At 44.2% G+C, this 17,462-nt stretch overlaps 1 protein-coding gene across 3 annotated transcripts in view; it reads right to left on the bottom strand.

Moving 5' to 3' along the window:
- Window positions 1–226: 226 nt before the first annotated feature.
- Window positions 227–17,462, bottom strand: part of PMFBP1 (polyamine modulated factor 1 binding protein 1) — a 46,121-nt gene continuing 28,885 nt past the window's right edge. The window contains exons 11-21 of one of the 3 annotated variants that reach the window (XM_042970564.1): window positions 15,582–15,771; window positions 15,266–15,419; window positions 14,472–14,639; window positions 14,068–14,205; window positions 9,264–9,428; window positions 8,548–8,715; window positions 8,069–8,236; window positions 7,115–7,221; window positions 6,552–6,626; window positions 4,272–4,510; window positions 227–373 (exon numbers count right to left, since the gene is read on the bottom strand). In XM_042970564.1, the coding sequence (XP_042826498.1) occupies window positions 279–373; window positions 4,272–4,510; window positions 6,552–6,626; window positions 7,115–7,221; window positions 8,069–8,236; window positions 8,548–8,715; window positions 9,264–9,428; window positions 14,068–14,205; window positions 14,472–14,639; window positions 15,266–15,419; window positions 15,582–15,771 (1,667 nt within the window). In that variant the 3' untranslated portion in view covers window positions 227–278. Of the gene's footprint in view, window positions 379–2,988; window positions 3,236–4,271; window positions 4,511–6,551; window positions 6,627–7,114; window positions 7,222–8,068; window positions 8,237–8,547; window positions 8,716–9,263; window positions 9,429–14,067; window positions 14,206–14,471; window positions 14,640–15,265; window positions 15,420–15,581; window positions 15,772–17,462 lie in introns of those variants that run through there. The other 2 variants (XM_042970565.1, XM_007074940.2) reach the window with 2 other exon arrangements.

The following is a 17,462-nucleotide window of genomic DNA, read 5'->3' as shown; positions in this document are numbered from 1 at the left end:
AAGGTTCTGTGTCGGGGCTGAATCACTGCTGGGGTTGGCTTGGGGCTCAGAAGCACCTTGATCCCAGGCCAGCACTCAGCTCCAGCCCCTTGGGTCATGCTGCTATTACTTCCATTCCCTTTCTCACTTTGTTCCTGGGATGTGAATTTAAAATTTAAGTCAATTTTACAGATGAGTTTGGAAGCCTGGCTTTGCCAGCCAGCACCAGCTACCACCTCCACTTCCATTCTTTTTACCTCTAACTGCCTTTATTGGGAATTCAGGTAGAAACGGACTTTTCATGGCTCTGGAGTGAAGAAAGGGCTTCTGGCTGCTCCTCTGGGAAGGCTTCTAATCATGGCACCGAGTTGAAGGGCTAGCAGAAGGTGTCTACCTGCTCTGTGGAAAGAAGTAAGCTGGGTATGTGATCTATTTACAGACGTGGGCTTGGGATGCAGAAGAACGGGGGAAAATGGAGGTTCCAGTGAATGGCTTTGTTATTAACACACAGGCTGTGACCTTGGTCATGAACTTACCTTCCGATTCCTTAGATCACAAACATGAAGCCAGAGATTATGAAAACCATGGGTCAACCCAAACTTCTCATTTAAAAACAAGGAGCACCTGCAAGGACACCTGCCACACACAGGTGCCACAGGGTGCTTGGGGAGGCTCCCCACCCCCCAGCAGCGCTTCCCAAATCTGTTTTGGTGTTGGAACTTCTGCACAAGAGTCTGTCTGGACCTCTGTCTCTAATATTTTCTTTTAAATTATGGACGCTTTCTATTCAGATCCACCTTAAAGTTCCTTCCCACTTTAATATTCTGATTCTTACCACCTCTTCCTCAGGTATAACTGATTTCTGCCCCCAGGGATACAAAAGCATGTCTTTGACAAAAACCCTGAGGGGGATTCTGGAGATTGGCTTTCAGGTTTTCTCCTGGTGTGAAGGAACAGTGAGGCTGTTGAACTGGACATCTTTCTGGGGGCCCCCTGTTGCTCTCAGTCATGGGCATCTATCCTTAAATGCCTAGTTGATGGTACTTTAGACACCTGTCAGCAGTTGTGGGTCTTGGGCTGAGATGGGGGTTCGTTCTGGGGACTCCAGAGCTTGTTTGCAAGGTCCTGTCTATGGCAGGAAGCTTCCTCCTCAGTTGGGCTGTTGAGAGAAGGCTCAAAAGACAAGTGCTTATGGGGCAACATGGTGATGCCAATGAACTTCTCCTTCCCTTTAGTAAGACAGCCTGAGGGGGCTGATGTTTGCTCTGGGTTTCTTCAGCTCAGTGGAGAAAATTATACTCCAGGTGGATACAAGAGAATCTGTTGCAAAGGATTCTGTGGCCAAGATGTCAGAATCTGAGTGACATCTTCTCAATGGGTGGCTGAAGCACTAATTTTTTTTTTTTTTTTGGTTACTTTTTAGGACAGTTTCCGGTGTGCAGCAAAATTGAGCCGGAAGTACAGAAATTTCCCATATACCCACTGCTCCCACACACGCATAGCCTCCCCCACCATCAACATCCCACCAGAGTGGTTCACTTGTTACGACTGATGAACCTACATTGACACATTATCCCACCGAACTCATAGTTTACATTAGGCTTCACTCTTGGTGGTACATATTTGATGCGTTTGAACAAATTTATAATGAACAAGTGTCCACCATCACTATATCCTACAGAGACCATTTCTAATATCAGCTATTCAAAGTACCTTTTAGAAACCCCTTTGGCTATTTCTTAAAGAATTATAATTAGACAACACTCAACTTCCCTGCCCTTTGCCTTATCTTTAGAGAAACTACATTTCTCTAAGTTCAACTCCTCTACCCCATCAGATCTCCTGCCTAGCTGGGCTCAAAGGGCCAGATGGCTAGGGTGACATATCTGTGTTTCCCTGCTCTGCCCTTTGCTCCCCGTAACCCACTACCTGCCATGCTCTGGTGTAGTCACCCCACAGGAAGTGAAAGATAACTTTGAAAAAATGTACAACATTCAAAGTACCCAGCTATTGGGGCGCCTGGGTGGTTCAGTCAGTTGAGCATCCAACTCTTGATCTTGGTCAGGTCATGATCTCACAATTGTGAGATTGAGCCCCATGTTGGGCTCCATGCTGGGTGTGGAGCCTGCTTGAGATTCTCTCTCACTTTCCCTCTCTTTAAAAAAAAAAAAGTATCCAGCTATTATTATCTTGGCCAAAATATATGTAACGTTTTCTTTTTTTTTTTAATTTATTTTTTTAATGTTTATTTATTTTTGAGACAGAGAGAGACAGAGCATGAACAGGGGAGGGGCAGAGAGAGAGGGAGACACAGAATCTGAAACAGGCTCCAGGCTCTGAGCTGTCAGCACAGAGCCTGACGCGGGGCTCGAACTCACGGACCGTGAGATCATGACCTGAGCTGAAGTCGGACGCTTAACCAACCGAGCCACCAGGCACCCCTGAAACCTTTACATAAATATAGAGACTAAATGTCTTTTTTAGTGGATTGTAGTAGGGATTTTAACGACACTGAACTTTTGTTTGAGTGAATGGGCTACAGGGTAGAAGCAGGAAACCATTTCATTAGTACCAGATTCTTCAATCTTTGTTTACTCTGGGAAATATATCCTTACTCTAAACCCAATGGGGGTACATAGTTAAAAATAAACCTAAACAAACAAACAAACAACACTGTCACAGCAGAGACTGTCAGAGATGCCCGTCACTCCTGCCTCATACTGCACCTCTCGTATTTGCTTTTCCCAGGTATTGGCATGTGCATTCTATGCAACAGGTTCCTATTTGGAATGAATTTTCTTGGCTTTTGTTTGGCTGCGGAGTGAGGCAAGAATATTTAAGAATCCTTACCAACCCCTTACCAAGGAAGTGGGTTTCTTCCTTCACTTCTCCTATCCTCCACCCCAAGATTCAAGCTCTTTCATTTCTTTCTCTAACTTTATCTTAGTAGCTATTTCTGTCAATCTCCTACAGACTAGGAATATATATTCCAGACATATATTCAGTTTAACAAAATCTTGCCACAATAAAATAGTTTAGTTGTGCTTGGAGTTTGTTATAATGGAATTTTACTTGTACTGAGCTGGCTGGGGAGAAAAACAAAATATTAGAAGGAGAAATGGAATATGGTGGCCAAGGAGAAAGCAGATGTTTCTCTCTCCCTCTTCCATTTGGAAAATGTATCACTCATTTCTCTTCCTTTCTTTTGGGTCTCAGGATCACTTTCCTTTTTGAGGTCTTTAGATATTTTTTTTTCCTTAAAATTGCAGACAGATGGAAATAAAGAAGGAGTTAATTATCTCTTGTTTTAAAAACTAATACAGGTAATCCAGAAGCTTGCTTTGGGAGTTAGAGCTTCCCTATATATGTGAGAGAGACTGTATCTTTTAGAATACTAAGAAAACAGGATGAACATGTTGCTGGGGGCTTGAGGGGGCAGAGATGTCTGCAAGATGCCGAGAGTTCACTGACACTGCTATGCTCATGTTTTTAGAGTTTGGGTCTGGAGATGGTAGTACGGTTCCAATGCTCACTCCACTGCAGAAAGTGGACAAAACTCAATAAAATGTTTGCATCTTGCAAAATAGGCTGGGACCTTGAGGCATTCCCATAAGAGCTGATCCAAGAGAGAGGGGCGGGAAATCACTGTCCTCTGAAAAACGTGCGTGGAAATGATGCTCAGGGCAAAGGTGCTGATTCTAGCAATATGAGGAACCTGAGGGAACAGGGAGGAAATGATAGTCTTGATTTGAGGAGAAACTAATGAGGTGATTCCTCAAGGACTGGCCTCATGGCCAGGCATCTCAGCTGTGGGGTGACTTCTTCCCTTGGGGGTAATATGGAGTCTATAGGTGACAGAAAAGGTAGCCGTGGACCTAGGCTGAACAGGGGACTGGGGCGCTCTTTTGGGGTTTTCCGAACATACTATGGGAGGAAGATGTCTATTCTGCCTGTTCCCTCCTTGTCCCTACACTTCCCAAAAGGGACTGGGTCAGGGAGAGGGATGGGTCTGACATATGATGCACTTGGGTATCGTCAAAGAGTCTTAGATCAGAACGAGCCTTAATTCACTTACCTCTTCTCCCTACAGATGAGGAAACAATTATCTTTGGTCTAGAGTAGCTGAGCAAAAGATCTGTCCCCCAGCTCCCACTTTGAATTCCCAATGCAGTGATCTCTTGAAAAATAGCATCAGGCTGTTGCTATTGTTTTTTTTTTGTTTTTTTTTTTTTGAACCATGGGACTAAGTGAGATGATATCACATAAGTAGCAAAAGATAAATGGCAGAATACCTGAACAGTGGGGTATCCCGACAAACTTGGTGATGTCCATTCTTTGGTTCATGTCCTGGGACATCCCCCTCCAGCCCAAGGTGGCACACACTTTTCCCTTTGGTATGGGCTCCGTTTTGCTCGGGCCTAGGGCTTTGGTGTATAGCCTTGGGTGCCCGGTTTTCACCTTCTTCTCCTCTATCTCAGTCTTCAGTTTCTTGTTTTCTTGCTGCAGATGGACCATTACATTGTGGAGGTGGCTGAGGAAAGGACAGAGGATGTTCAGTCTGCTTCAACTCCCGAGCCACTGTGTCATGTCAGCTCAGGGCCTGTTTTCCTATCTGTCAGATGGGGATAATTAAGTCTGATCTGCCTTCTGTGCTTCATAGAAAGATCCAGTTTGACAAATGATAGAAATTGGATTTGAAGAGCCAGAAGGCTATTATGAACAATCACATGTGCTCAAGCTGTCCCGGCTGGCCATACCTGGGAAACACTCTCATCCAGTTCTGATGCCAAAGCCCAGGTTCTTTTGCCTTCCTTTCCTGGAAGGTTGAGAGCACAGGGGATCCCAGCTCTGTTGAGAGCTTGGACAAGTAACTTATCCCCATTTTACAGATGAGGAAATGGTGGCAGCAATGTAGGTGAGGTGAAAGAACTTAGCATATCTCCTGTGGCTCAATAAATGGTCATATTTCTCTAAACCAATGCTCAGGGCAGTGAGTGACAGTGGGCTCTGGAACTAGACTTCCTGAGTTGGAATTCTGGCTCTTGCATTTACTATTCATGAGTTATTTAGCCTTTGGGTTCCTCTCTTTCTTCCCCCATGACAGTTTTTCACGGTTTTATGATTTTAATGGTACTGAACTCATGGTTTCTTACGAAGATTAAATAAGTTAATACATATAAATCACTTAGATCAGTGTCTTACACAGGAAACTGACAAATAGTATTTGCATTATTATTATTATTAAAAGATGGTTTTCCTTCAAATAGGTTCACTTAAGAATGAGTTCTTTGTGAAACAGAACTTCCTGGAACTGGGCACAATATAAGAAAAAGGATGAAATGCTTTTTTCTGTTACCTTCAGATTGTTACAATTTTTCTTTCATTTAATCCCTTTCAGAAAATGCTTTTGTCCTAGTGAAAAATTTCATGGTCTTTTCTAGAAGAAGTCAAAGAATTCATTCCCAACTTCTCTGGGACTGTGGTTTGTCCTCTTGCTCTCTATAAACCTGGCTGGTGTCCAAGACACTTACTCCCTTGGAGCCCCACATGTCATTGCCATACTCCATATGCCACTGGGCCTGGAGGAGGGGTCCTCACCATGCCCTCATTCCCTGGCTCTCTGCTACTCTCTTTGGTCCACTTCTTTCAGCATTCCCAAGTATCTTCAACATCCTGTACTTTCTGTCCAAGTCCTGGCCTCTCAGTTGCTTGACTTCTGTATTCCAATGATCTTATCTTCTCCTTAAACTCAGCCACCCTCCTAAGGTTACAGCTCAGAGCTTTCCAACTGGGGCTGAGATATGGACACCCCCAGCTCTTGGGGCAGCCACTGGTTGGTCAACTTTGTCATAAACAACCCATCCCAAATCCTTCCACTGTGCCAAACAATTGTGGTTATTTTATAAGTGTTCCCTGACAAAGGGTTGAGAAACATTGCCCTGGAGCTTATCATGACCTGTTACCTGTACCATCTCCAAAGTCTTGGTTTTAGACGTCCATATGTTCACTTCTGTTCCCAAACTTCCAACACTCCTCCTACACTGCACTCTGCTGACCCAGCTTTGACCAGGAGGGTGAAATAAGGCCATAGGGGAGGTTGCAGCAGCAAGTAGAAGGAACCTCCGTTCCCAAATGACCATGTGGGACAGAGGAACCCCACCACCCTGGACTGTTCACTTCCTAGGGATGTTCCTTCCATGTTCTACATTCCTTCATTCGGAGGTCTCTTTGTTACAGCAGCTTAGTCTCTACCCTAACTAGTAGTGTCTAACTTTCAGTTCATGTTTCCTTCTTAGAATTTTTGACCTCTGATAATCGCAGAAGGTAACAGTGAGAAGGGGCATAGGGACCATTAACCCCTTCCTGTATTGTTGGTGAGGGAACAAAGGCCCAAAGAGGTAGTGATGTGCCCAAGGTCACATAAATGTGGATTCACTACTCAGAATCTTTCCAAAGCCCCAACTCTTTCCTAAGGTCAGATGCATGTATCTAATGGAAAAGCCAGCCCTGGCTCGTGCCTGACCCTTCTCCTTCGGCCCAAGCAGCAGCCTGGGTGGTGTGGGATGACTTACTCTTTTTCTCCAGTTAGCTTGGCAATATATTTGACCTGTTCACGGAGCCTGTTTCCTAGTTTCTCGTTGGCGATCCTGTAATAAAATCCAAAAGAGAAACAGTTCCCAGACCTCCATGTAGAAGGGCATGAGCTGGCTGGATGGGTTGTTGGTGTTTTCAGTAAGGTGTCTGCTGAACCCTAGACCCTGTTCATTACCCAGTCCCCAGAGCTAGAGCCTCCCTAGCACCTGGCAATTAAGGGGACCCTCCATTCTCAAACTCCCATGCAAGATCACCATGATCTCAGGTGATTTCAAGGGATTCAGGCAGTGAAGCCAGATTCCAGGTTGGGAAAGGGGACTATGACCCACAGCAAAGCATCTCTTTTATCTTGGAGCTGCTCTGTTTCTAAGTCAGCAGATCTTTCTGATTCTGACTGACTAGTTGAGGCCCCTCCATCTTATTCCCAGCCTCTGAATGTGGGCTGATACTGGATCCATGTCCCCAGAGGGCAGTGTGTGTGCAGGTTCTCAGCTCAGCCCAGGCCCTGGAGCCCTGCCTTACTTTTTTCTCCCTTACTTACTTCTGCTCTTTTGCCCATTGCTCCATGTTGGACATAATCTGATCATTCTCTTGGTGCAGCCTACAGGTAGTATCTTTAGGTGCAGACCTCTGGGGCACACAACAGGGCTTTGGTACAAGAAGAAAAGGAGAGGGTTAGGGGTGGGAGCATAGGCCTGTCATCTCCTTACTTCTAAATCAGGCCTCTTCTCTCTTCCTGGAAGAAGAAACATTGATTCTGCCATCCAACCCCTAGGCCAGAGTTGGGACTGCCACAGCAGAACCTCTGCCTCCAGCAGTACAGGCACACAAGGTGACATCTCTGCCAGGGCACCATTTACAGTAGAGACAAAGGACACATGTATGCTTACAATAATGATTTTTGGGCAAAGGCATTAAAACAGTTTGTTCGACAAAAGCAATACATTAAGCCGCCTTTTTTTTTTTTTTTTTTTAACAGATGGAAAAACAAATATCTTGAGGAATGGATGCCCTTTTTTTTAATGCAAGCTAAGGCCCGGTTGCTACCCTGAGATATCCTGTGGCCTCCTACCATGCACTTCACTGCTCAGGGACCAGGGCATAGGGCATGCCCAAAGATCTCTTAGCAGATTCTACTACAGGGTAAGTGAAAGTGTCAGGATGGGCTCTGGAGGGGGACTGCCCTGTGGGTTATCTAAGTCAGGGCAGCTGGTATACCTGACAGGGAGATGGCACTCTCTTCCCTGGAATAGGCCTTTGTTCTGCTCAATATCGCTGTCAACAAAGGCAACAAAGGAAGACAGTTGGGTAGAGACAACTGCTATGGGACTTAGAACATTGAGACCCTGCTTCACACTGAATAGAGTGTGGGCTGGGGGTGTCCTTGCCTAGCTCTTAGGTGCCCCCATCCCCACAAGGGCTGTTTGGTATCCTGGTGGTCGTGGATGTGTTGGGAGGGTCTGGGAGGAGGTGTCAGAAGCTGAGGAGTACCCACCTCCTTCTCGTCTGCCAGGAGGTTCTCCTTCAGGGCGGCCATTTCCTCCTGGAAGGCCCTAAGCTGCTCCTCTTTAGCTGCCAGCATCTTGAGGTCGCTCTGGTGCTGCTTCTGCCACTGCAGCACCTGGTTGCTCATCTCCTCCAGCTTCTTGTCGAAGGCATGCACCTGCTCAGGGGCGCAAAGTGAGAAGGGAGACCCGGGCTTGCGGCCCTGACACCAGAGCACCCGTGACAAGGCCTAAGAGAGCTTTCTCAGCTTTGGGGACTCCTCAGGGGGCAGTTTACTTCCAGTACCAGCAGAGGGCGCCCCCGCTCTGACCGTTGCCTCCTCTGCCTGAGGCTCGCTGAGCCAGCCAAGTGGAGGGAGGGAACCGGTCAGCAGAAGGGAATGGCTCAGTGCTAAAGAGTTCGAGGGGCAAGAGGAGACCTTGGCGACCTGGAACAGGAAGGCAGCCTGAGCTCCTGACTGCTTCCTACCTCTAGCTCGCTCTGCTCATGGAACCCCTGCAGTTTTCTTAATTCCACGTTGAGCTTTTTCATCCTTTCCTCATAAGCAATGATTTCATCTTCCAGCTGAACTTTCCTCTCTTGGGCTTGTGCCAAGCTTCGGTGCAGGCTCTTGGTCTCCGAGGTCGCATGATTGAGCTTCCACAAAGACAAAGGGGATGAGAATGGCTGTCAAAGCCATTTAGCCCTTTCTGTTGGGTGCTGAACAGAGAAGCATTCCAGTCCCTCCCCATCCTCTCTGTTCAGGGTGGCAGAGACACCTAGTCACTTGCCTAGGGTCCCAGAGAGGGGTGGGAAGTGACAATGGTTGGTTTTCTACATCCTCCCTTTCTTCCTGTTTCCTCTTTTTCCAATTCTATGGACTGATCAGCTAGGCATGATTGGTACCGAGTGGGGCACAAATTACCCAGACAATCTAGGTTTTGGGAAATCCTCGCCCCTGGGTCACTTGTGGCCAGAAAGACTGATTGGATTTGGCCTCCATCTTTGCCTCCTCTTCCTCCCCTCAAAAGAAGCCTCATTAAGAGTAAGCAGGCCTTCTCTGGAAGGATATCCCAGCTTGTGCAAGGGTTTGCAGATGGTCCTGGTGGCAGCCAGTCATGCAGGGGATTGACTCTTACATCTCTCATGCTACTCAGATGTTTCTTTCCCCAAAACAGTCCTGGAGATGAGAGGGTATGGCTTACCTTCTCCAGAGCTTGTGTCAGGTCATCTTGGCAGGCGAGTGACTTTCTGGACAATTCCTCATAGGCTTCTTTACTGACCATGGTCTGGAGATATTGCTTCTCTTTCTGCACACTCTTGTCCAGCTGGACCTGCAGACTCTCTAAGGCCTCCTTCTGAAGGACTAGCTTTAGGGAGGGGAAATATCACTGTCAAGATTTATGCCAGTAGAGGCATTCTCTGTCTGTAGGAAATGGATAAGAGCTGGGCTCTCTTCTCTCTGCACTAGCCTGCAGAGCAGTCTGTGATAAGGCCTACACCCTCCTCTCACTGTTATAAAAGGAACAGCTGCCTTTCCAGGCTCTTCTTCACCCCTCCCCTGACACTCCCCTTCTAAGTTAGCAAGTCCCCCAGATACAAAGAGTACTGGCAGTACTGGACCATGATGTATCAAGCACATGAATAGTCCCTTTCACAGACTCTGTAGCCTTTGATAAAGAGCTGGAACTCAATTCTAGGTTAAGAGACATGATACAACATTTCATTTGTACATTTTGTGCCTTTCTTAGTTCCTGACATAATCCACTAGACTTGATACACCATGAGAGTGGGACTGTGTGTGCTTCCTTCACTGCTGTATCACCACTGCCTATATAGCTCAGGGCATGGCACATAATATGTGCTCAGTAAATACTAAATAATTTTTTTGATTGAATGTAATATTATACACGGCAATGTTTGGAATTAGGGATACACTGAACATATAGTTATGGTAGAAGTGTGTTTAAAAACCAAAGTCCTTGTTGTAAACTTAGTATTCATGCCAAAGCTAAAAGGAATTAAGATCTGGAGTTAGAGGTCCAGGTTCTGTCATTTACTTAATCTCTCTTAGCCTCAGTTTCCTCTTCTGCAAACCAGGATACTTTCAATGGTTTTGTAGAGTTTTGGTGATGATCAAATGAGATTATGTAGGTAAAAAGGGCTTAGTAAGGTATACATTACTATATAGCTGTATGATCATGAACATGCTAAGTAACTAGTCATCTTATTAAATATTTCTAAGTACAGGGCAGAGATCTACTTCCAAGTCCAGAAGCAGGAGAGAGACCTTAGAAATTCACATGCCCAACTTCTGTTCTTTGGTATTTTATCTGTTCTTTAGTATTTCAATACACCCACATCTTCTATGTGGCCATATACACAGAAACACACTCTGTTGGGTTTTCTTCAGTAGCTGCTCAGGGCTTCAAGTTTATTACTGTTTCAGATGGAATTTTGAGTATCTTTGACTCTAGGAATTAGTGAGATGAGAAGTGTTAGATTGCACTTCTGACCCTATATTTACATGTCCTGGGAGTGAAACCATTTCTAAAGATGGAATAATTTGGTCTTCTGGAAAAAGAAGTACATCTTGTTTGGGGACTTCTGAAAACATGAAGTCATCTGGGTCTTCCCAGTAAACCAGGGGAATCACTGTATGTGATTCATTGTAAGTTTTCAATAAATGGTGGCCAAATCAAGATGTGTAACCACAGAGGTGAGATATTGAAAAGAAGGGTGGGACATAAATCACAATGATGCTAGAAGCTAAAATAGAAGCTTAATTAAATTAATTTTGTATTATTTATTTATATGTAATAAATATGTATTATTTATTATTTATATTATTTATTTATTGCTTTATTTATTTTTTAAAATTTTACCAGCAAAAGATAGGTTTATTTGGGAATGAAAGAGAATTGCAATCCAGGACAAACAAGCTGTGGCAAAACCATAGGCAAGTCTGGGGGACAAAGGAGAGATATGCTTTTTTAAGGAGAAAGGGGTAAGTTGGGAAGGCTGTTAAGAACTAAAAGTCCACTGGAGTTTGGAGGCTCTATTTTAAATTTCTCTAACTTCAGTGGTTTAGCTTGGAGAAAGGTACTGGAGACATATATGTAGTTATACATAAATTATAGAATCAAGGAGTTTTGATAAGAGTTCTCATAAAGATATACTCTCTCCCTTGCTAAAGGCATTAGGCCTGGAAGGTTTTACAGGTGAGTTCCACTAAGTCATCCTGATTCCTCTCTTCTCACATTCAGTCCGTTGTTAGTCTGGTTAATTTTGCTGCCAAAACACATCGTGAATTTGCTAAAACTCTAGCTTGAATGGCAATAGTCTCCTCACTTCCATACCTACTCCTCTCTGCAATCCATTTCCACACATTAGTCACAGTTATGTTTTGAAAACTTAGATCAAATCACCTCACCTGCTCTTCTGAGGAAATGTCATCAATGTCCTTTCATTGCTCTAATAATAAAACCCCAAATTGCTTAACAGAGACCATAATGTCCACCCCTAACTATGTTTCTACTTTCATCCTATACCAATATCCTCCTCGATTACTACACTTCCATCATACTGGCCTTATTTTACTTCCTAGAATAGTCCAAGTATTGTATTAAAAGAGTAATACATGACACACAGTTAGGACTCATACTAGGAATGTAATGATGGGCCCAAATTAGGATCAATTAATTAATTTCATTCACCACATTATAAAGAACATCATACTGAAACAGATGGGTTCCATTAATGTTCAAAGCAAGAAAAGGATCCTACTGTTGAACACTAAATTGTAGGTACTATCTAATGCAATAAGGAAAAAAAAAAGAATAAATATTACAAAAGTTTAGAGAATTGTTGTTGCTTGCAAATGACATAACCATCCATCTAAAAAATCCATGAGAAACAAGTGAAAAATTATTACTGCTTAGAAGTGAGTTCAGTAAAATGTCCAAATACATAATAAATATATAAAATAAATTAGCTTTCTTATTAACAGTAATTAATTATAAAATATGGTGGAAAAATGTCCTAGAATCAAAGAGATGAAAAAAAAATCTCAGGATCTATTGCTTTCAGATGGGAAATTTGAAAATTAAGACAAGGAGTGCTGATGAAAGAAAATGCATTTTAGAATGTGAAACTAAACCTCTTTCTAATGACTGTTTCAATTGACAATACATCTACTATATGTGAGGTATGCTTTTAAAAAGTTGAACATGCTTACACACCAAAAAAACCCCTCTAGCCTCCTGGTTTCCATCAAAGGAATTCTGAAATTAATACTTTTTACTTCTAATGGCTATCTTTCTTTTGGCAAACGTGATAACAGGTGCATATTAAATATTTAGGTAATACCCCTTATATTTAGGGAGGTTCCTTAGGGATCTCAGTAATTCAAAGATCAACTCTGGACCACAGCAAAGGAGAGATTTATATCTCTGGAGGACAAAACTCCAGAAACGTCAGCCTCTGTGTTGTCTAATATGGTAGCCACTAGCCACATAAGGCTAGTTACATTTAAATAAAACTAAAATTAGTTAATATTAAAATTAAACATTCAGTTCCTGGGGCGCCTGGATGGCTCAGTTGGTTGAGCGACTGACTTCAGCTCAGGTCATTATCTTGCAGTTTGTGGGTTCGAGCCCTGTGTCAGTCTCTGTGCTGACAGCTCGGAGCCTGGTGCCTGCTTCAGATTCTGTGTCTCCATCTCTCTCTGCCCTTCCCCGTTCTGTCTCTCTCTCTCTCAAAAATAAATAAACATTTAAACAATTAAAAAAAAATTCAGTTCCTTAGTCATACTAATCCATATTCCAAGCACTCAACAGCCACATGTGGCTAGTAGATAGAGTATACAAGAGAGCTCTAATATAGAATGTTTCCATCATCACAGAAAGTTCTATTGGGCAGTGCTATTACTTTTTTAAATTATTTTTTAAATGTTTATTTATTTTTAAGAGAGAGAGAGACAGAGTGTGAGTGGGGGAGGGCAGAGAGAGAGGGAGACACAGAATCCGAAGTAGGTTCCAGGCTCTGCGTTGTTAGCACAGAGCCTGATGTGGGGGGCTCGAACTCATAAACGGAGAGATCATGACCTGAGCTGAAGTCGGACGCTTAACTGACTGAGCCACCCAGGCACCACTAGGCAGTGCTATTCTTATACTTTGCATAGTCCATAGTCTTTTAAGGTTAACATTTTTTCTTCTTAAATTATAAAGGAATGACGGCTGCTTGGTCTTTCATTTGCAACCCGAAAGACCACCCATCAAGACGCTGTATTTGTTTCTTGCAGAAAGATGAAATATATTCAGTTGGGGGAAAGTATTGACATTCATGATGAAGGGGAAAGAGGTTAGTGTTGGAGCTAGATGATCCAGGTTCAAATACTGGTCCAGCTCATCACTTAGTAATCAGTTACTTTGAGCCTCAGCCTTTCTTTCCTCTGTAAAATGAGGATCATAGAAATCTATATGTTGTGGGGAGTAAAGCAGATGGAAGGCATGTGAAGGACTTAAATAGTCAATAAATGATGCCTGACGTCAAGCACAGTACCTTGCATACGTTAGGTACCATTTACATTTTTCTTTCCTCTTCATTTGTGTGATGATAAAGAACTGTCTCTCTTTCCATCCCCTTTTTGAGCTTTGGCACTATTTTTGGAAGTGTACCCTAGCAAAGTGCTCCAAGCCATGGACTCACCCAACTCTGGTCTGAAATGCTGTAGTGGAATACTTGTTGCCAAAGCCCAGGTAGTTTGGGAGCTCCAGCAGATATTAAATAAGACCTTCCACACGTGGAAGAAACATTTCTTTGGCTGAGCAAATGGGTGCGGAAGGGTTACGACTTCAAGGAGAGAAGTGGAGCTACAGGCATCACGGATGATGCACGTGGGCTGGGCCGTTAGCCGTGTTTCCGTGGTGGAGGAGAGACAGGTCCGATTTCAGGTCAAGGGTCACAGCATTTAACTTTCTTACTCCCTCGGGGTTTCTGCCAACTCACCTCATTATTTAGCTCTTGGATCATTTGCTGGGAGGCGTTTTGTTTGCTGAGAGAGGAATCCAGTTGCGTGGAATATTGCATTAACTGTGCTTTGACATTCTCATTTTCCTCCTCCAATATTCTCAGATTTTCCTTTGTCTGCTCCCCCATTAGAGAACAAAGCCCAGAAAAGAGGTGTTACCTCAGATTCCTTTAGAAGCCTGCTCCCCCTTCCCAGCCTAGCTCCATCCTGCAGCCTGCCTTCTCTTGGGCCTTCTCTCTCCTCCTCCCTTGCCTTTCTCACCTTCCCTCCCCCTTCTCTCCTGAGATTTGAGTCCCCATGGCCTCTGTATCCTACTAGGCTCAGTGGGGCTCAAGTCTTGCCCGGATTCATGACCCAGCTCTTCTTGGGTTCTCCTTCTCACCATCTTTTCTTTCCTTTTTTCCTCTTGTCGGAATGTCTCGAGCTCTTGCTCCAGCAACTTCTCCTGTTCTTTGCTCTTTTTCAACTGCTCCCGTTTCTCCTCCACTAATCTTGTTACCTCCTGAAGCTCCTCTTCTAGATTGCTTTTGGCGGAGGCTTGCTCCCTATGCTGAGAAGTAAAGAGACTGGCCTGAAAGACAGTCTTAAGGCTCTACACTTTCGAAACAAAACAAAAAACAAAACAAAACAAAACCCCCTTCCCCTGACAATTGTATAAAGGGAATGGCTGAAATAAACATGAGGGCAACTCCTTGGTTATTTAGCATAGATAATAACAGATTCCTCTGATGTTCAGCATTTTTTTTGGTTCAATTAGATATACCAACTTATTTTATTTATAGATCCAGTTCCCACAGCATCAGCCTTCTCTCCCACTTACTCACTAAATCTTTCTACATAAAAAACCTCTTTGAATAAAGTTTTTAAAAAAATCTTAGAAAAGCACAGAAAGAATAATTCAGAGATCAAAGACTTTAAAATGACTGACAAGGATGGCTTTTGAATCCTATAAAAAAAAACCCAACATTGTCCTCTGACTGTTTTTAAGCTTAGCCCTTGAAAGTGCTTATTATTGGTCATGGGAAGTAGAGCTGACAGGCTGGCTTAGCTTTCTAACACAAACTCTGGACAATGAGTTTGAATGGATTGGTGGTGGCATCTTCCCAAATAAAGACTAATATATTTAATCTGGAGCAGAGCAAATGCTTGAGCTGGCAGCCTGCTTGCCCTTTATACCTGGTGTTGAAGGAGTTTTAGACGATCTAGCAGGTCAGTCAGCTTCGCGTCCTGCTCAGCTGTTGTCTTCTGAAACTGCCTCTTTTCCTTCTCTGAATGTTCAAGCTTCCTCCGGGCCTCAGAGAGTTCTGACGTCAGCTCCTCTATCCGTTTCCTAAAGCAACATGGCAACAACAGGAGGACAGACTCAGTGTCTATGTTGGCGGATCATGAGCCACCCGCACGGGGCTTGCTGGCCCACTCCCGGGCAGCTGCCGCGGTGTCCCGGCTGGCTCGCAACGGACAGAGCCTTTCTCTAGAGGTGACGTGGTGGTACCTGTTGGGTGCGAGTTCCTCTCCGGCCATCAAGGAATCCTTCTGCAGCTTCTGAAGTTCTCTCTGCAGCTCCTGGATGGTCTCCGTCTTCTGCTTCTCCATGAATAGGTAGCTTTGCAGTTTCCTCTGGGAATCCTCTAGGTTACTCTTTGCCAGAAGGGCCTCTTCTTTATACTGGGCTGCTTGCTGAGCTGCAGAACACAGGGGACAAGCCAGGCACATGTGTATGTGAGGAGGGAGTGTGCATGAAGACCAGACTCCCAAATAAGACCAGTCTGTTCCTTCATTTTGTGCCCTACCTCAATTTCCAACCTGCCCTCATTTCTCTCCATTTCATTATCACTCCTAAGGAACTCTGCTGAATTATCCGTCTTCAGCTATCCCCCAGCCATGGCCTGCTTCTGGACTAAAGTTCAACAAATCAATATAAACTGCTTGGTATCTCTTATGTGACTCATCCTGTCATTATGGACAAATCCTGACCCTAATGGAGTTTAGAGTCTAGTCAGGGAGACAGACTGGCCCACACGACATAGAGGACACAGTAAGCGTGCACTCACTGTGAACTCCTGTGAAGCAAGATTGGTGGGGATGGACTTATGGAGGAATAGAAGTTGCGCTGAGCCTGAGAATGAGGAGGATGAAAGGAATTCCAGATGAGGGGATTGTTAGAGCAAACACATGGGAAGGGAACAGGGGAGGCATGTGGGAAGAGGATGGGAAGAGACTGGTTTGATTGGAAAGAAAAGTGGGAAGGGGTGCCGGGAGACAGCTGAGCAGGTACACGGACAAGAGAGGGCTTTGGAGCACTTGGAAAGCCAGAGAGAATGTTCAGAGTTAATTTAGTGGGTTCTTGAGCAGGGACCTGGCATAAAGAAAAGACTATTTTAGGAAAACTAGAATGTATTAAATGGGGAAAGACTTCCTACAAATATTAGTCCATTCCTTTGCCCCCACTGGGTGTAAAGGGAGAAACCTCAAATACGTTGCTTACCGGAGTTTGTCTACACCAGAATATGCTCCTATATACTAAAGTTTCTACTTTTGTTTCTAACTTCAACCTCACCCTAGTCTCTGTTTTTCAGCCTTGGAGACTGGAAGAAAGATGGTATCACTACAGAAATAATTATATAACTTGGAAGAAGAAGGAAGATTTTCTGTTTTTAAGCAGGGAAGAGAACAGTTTCAGTTTTGGGAATGAAGAATTAGAGGGCTAAAGCCCAGAGCGGGCTGCTCTCCAAAACGAGTGACCACAGGTGCCAAGTCAGGGTGGGGGCTCTAGGTTCTAGAGTTGTCCAGAGAACTAGAGCAGAGGGAGGAGGGCAGAATGTAAGGGGCAGGTGACTACTGCCAGAGAAGGAGGGAAAAGAGGAAACAATGGTGACGTTTGTGAAAGAAGGGACCTGTTATGTCTCCAAAGCTGGGAAACAATGGTTGAATGTGGGATCCCAACCACACACAGACACACACTGTTACAGGAGGGGAGGAAGGAGGCTACACTTGGGACCCTTTCTTCCCCCGAAATTGATATGTCACTCACATAATATAAAATTGAACTCCTTAAAGCATACAGGTCCATGGCTTCTGGAATACTCTCAAAGGTGTGCAACCATAATCAGTGTCTAATTTCTGATCATTTTTCATCACCCCAAGAGGAACCCCTTACCCAGGGCAACAAGTTATCGGCCACCTCTGAGAAAGCAGTCTCAGCAGTGGAGCAAGGACACAATTGACAGTGCAGGCTACACAGCAAAGGATGCGTTTGGAGGCAAAAAAAAAAAAAAAAGGGGAGAGAATGTGTCTAAACCAGGGAGGGGAGAGGTAAATTGTATGATGAAGGTCCTGGAGAAGATGGGGAGGAAAGCAGTGCACTGAAGCAGAA

The sequence above is a fragment of the Panthera tigris genome, chromosome E2 (genome assembly GCF_018350195.1).
Source record: "Panthera tigris isolate Pti1 chromosome E2, P.tigris_Pti1_mat1.1, whole genome shotgun sequence".
NCBI lineage: Eukaryota > Metazoa > Chordata > Mammalia > Carnivora > Felidae > Panthera > Panthera tigris.
The sequence above is the reverse complement of the archived record's forward strand: the minus strand, read 5'-3'. Positions and strand labels throughout refer to the sequence as shown.